General features: G+C 31.5%; 1 protein-coding gene across 1 annotated transcript in view; it reads left to right on the forward strand.

Annotated features, from left to right (window-relative positions):
* The window catches only part of LOC115303619 (olfactory receptor 6C70-like), a 104469-nt gene extending 104286 nt beyond the window's left edge, over positions 1-183 (forward strand). Inside the window, exon 7 of the mRNA XM_029953447.1 lies at positions 1-183. This exon is cut by the window's left edge and continues 1 nt beyond it. Coding sequence (XP_029809307.1) covers positions 1-183 — 183 coding nt within the window.
* The last annotated feature ends 979 nt before the right edge of the window (positions 184-1162 follow it).

A 1162-nucleotide genomic window follows, 5' to 3' on the forward strand; every position in this document is an offset into this window, starting at 1 on the left:
TGCATCTTTATCTACATCAAACCTTCAGCAAAGGAATCAGTGGCCATTAACAAGGGTGTGGCAGTGCTCACTACCTCCATCGCTCCGGTTCTGAACCCTTTCATTTATACACTGAGAAACAAGCAAGTCAAAGAAGCCTTCAATAACTCAGTCAAAAGAATCGTGATATTTTCCAGGAAATAAAAGAATGTGAAGCCAAGGAAACACATATAATGAACTTTCAAATCTTCTAGTCAAGTTACTTTATTCAAAACACTCATTCTGCTCTACTAACATCTTCCTCACAAACAACTTTTGAGATCCTTCCACAAACAGACATGCTAATAGCTTTTACAAGTCTAAATCCTAGCTTTACCTCCAAATTAGGAAAATCAAAAAACAAAACATAACAAATTAAACAGAAGTATATCTCCAAACAAGAAAATATCAAGAGAAAATTTGTTACACTTTCAGGAAAAGACTAATGGTTGTCATTGCTTCTTCCAATCCAAAGCCTTCGAGTGATTTATTGCTTGATTCACTTCACAAATATGGATTTGGTAGTTTCTTTAGGTCAGGTACTATGTTAAACACTAAACATAAAGGAGAGAACAAAATCAACAGAAACTTACACCCGTATAACCTCAAGGCCAGTTTAAAAGAAAGCAAAATAGTTAACTTGCAATCAAATATTTTTTGTGAGTGAAAGAGAGTTAGAAACCTTACGATTATGGAAAAATATCTAAAATACCAAAACAAAAATTATAAGATTATAAGTATATCAAATTGGTAAAAACCAAAACTTAAAATGTTATATACAAGGTTTTCTCAAAAAATACATGAAATAAAAGGGAAAATGATAAAAACGGGTAAGTATTGTTGAAGACTTCCATATTTTGGTATTACAATAAAAAAAAGCCTGCCAGATATAGACACGCAATTTAAAATGTCAACACAGAGTGTCACTAAAATACACAAACCCTTGCCTAAAATGACATGAAGGAAATCAAGGAAATAAAAACAGCTAGATACATAGGATGTTGGAAACAGAAAAGTTTCTAAAAGGAATATGAAAAGCTACATATAATTATTTTATACCTATTATGATATAAAGATATACACTAGGAGAATATAACTTGTTTGCATTTCCTCCAGAAAAAGTAGCTCATACAGATTATATTCT

This window comes from Suricata suricatta, chromosome 10, assembly GCF_006229205.1.
Source record: "Suricata suricatta isolate VVHF042 chromosome 10, meerkat_22Aug2017_6uvM2_HiC, whole genome shotgun sequence".
Lineage (NCBI taxonomy): Eukaryota > Metazoa > Chordata > Mammalia > Carnivora > Herpestidae > Suricata > Suricata suricatta.